Genomic DNA, 1231 nt, shown 5'->3' on the forward strand with positions numbered 1-1231 from the left:
AATAATTATGCAATTTATTTTATTTTTTATTCTATAATATAATCTAACATTCATAATTATTTATATTTATATTATTTTAATTAGATAACGATACTACGAATAATGATAATAATTCAACTGTAATAGGATATAACGAATCGAATAAAAATATAATAAGTTTACAAAAAGATTCTAATATCACTATGGAAAATGGAACCTACGTAATAGAAGAAAAAACTATAAAAGTCGATTCGACAAATGGAACTTTATTGGTAGACTTCAAAGTCTCGAAGATCAAAGACCACGACTGGTTTTCTATGAATGGTATTGGAAAAGGAGACGAAATCGTTCAGATAAAGGAATACGAGATAGATCATGACAATAAAGTACACCTGATACATCCTAAGATAAAACTCAAAACTGGTGTTTATTTTTTAACTATAGATTTCGATGCCAATCCCACCATGGATGTATTTTATAACGTTGAATCTAATATGAACGATGATAAAACGTAAGTTTTTTTTTTGTTTTTATATTTTTCGGTTAAATTCGAGTACTATGATTTAATTCTAATGATTTGTGTTTCATTCTTTTACGTGACAAATTATATTTTTTTTTCGTTACCATAAATGAGTGACTGAAAAGTTAATGGGATTCCAATATATATATATATATATTTTTTTGTTTAAGATTTTTCTTAGTAAACTAAAATAAATTTCTAAATAAAAATAGTTGTTAAATATTTAACTCATTTTTAAGAATATATTAAATTTATTCGAACATATCGAATATTAAATCGTGAATAAAATAAAACATGGTATTAATACATAAATATGTATGAATATATTAAACGAGATTATATAATATCGATTTAATTTAATTTTAAATATATCAAAAATGATTAATTATATTTGACAAGTAAAATCAAGAATAGAAAAGAAAAGAAAAAAAAAGAAAATCTTAGAATAATCCTGATACAAAAAAAATGTCGTTTGAATGATTTAGGAGGATGATGGGAACGTTATTAAAAACAGCAGGTAGCTGTTCTCATCTCTTTCCACTTTTCAACGACGAGTTATACCTCAAAGCTATATTCTCTTTAACCGTTCAACGTCCCAAGGAAATGAAAGTTTTATCAAATATGCCTTTGAGAAGTACGAAAGATGATGCTGCGTAAGTATAATTAATTCATAAACGAGAGATTTCTTTTTGAAAAATAATTATTATTATTACAAAGAACATTAACCAAAAA

The 1231-nt window shown here is 24.2% G+C and overlaps 1 protein-coding gene across 1 annotated transcript; it reads left to right on the plus strand.

Annotated features, from left to right (window-relative positions):
• The first annotated feature begins 88 nt into the window (after nucleotides 1-88).
• LOC106792417 lies at nucleotides 89-1220 on the plus strand. The gene is made up of 2 exons (XM_014758833.1): nucleotides 89-490; nucleotides 985-1220. Exons 1-2 carry the CDS (start codon nucleotides 183-185, stop codon nucleotides 1154-1156), a joined length of 480 nt encoding a protein of 159 aa, XP_014614319.1. The 5' UTR covers nucleotides 89-182; the 3' UTR covers nucleotides 1157-1220.
• Nucleotides 1221-1231: the final 11 nt, after the last annotated feature.

Source organism: Polistes canadensis, unplaced genomic scaffold, assembly GCF_001313835.1.
Source record: "Polistes canadensis isolate GaletaPanama2010 unplaced genomic scaffold, ASM131383v1 scaffold_426, whole genome shotgun sequence".
Taxonomy (NCBI): domain Eukaryota; kingdom Metazoa; phylum Arthropoda; class Insecta; order Hymenoptera; family Vespidae; genus Polistes; species Polistes canadensis.

What these genes read in the sequence shown, in the direction of transcription:
- LOC106792417 (XM_014758833.1), top strand. Translation starts at nt 183, where the DNA reads ATGGAAAATGGAACCTACGTAATAGAAGAAAAAACTATAAAAGTCGAT. An exon ending in AATATGAACGATGATAAAAC is followed by an intron (nt 491 to 984) that starts GTAAGTTTTTTT and finishes TGAATGATTTAG; the next exon opens with GAGGATGATGGGAACGTTAT.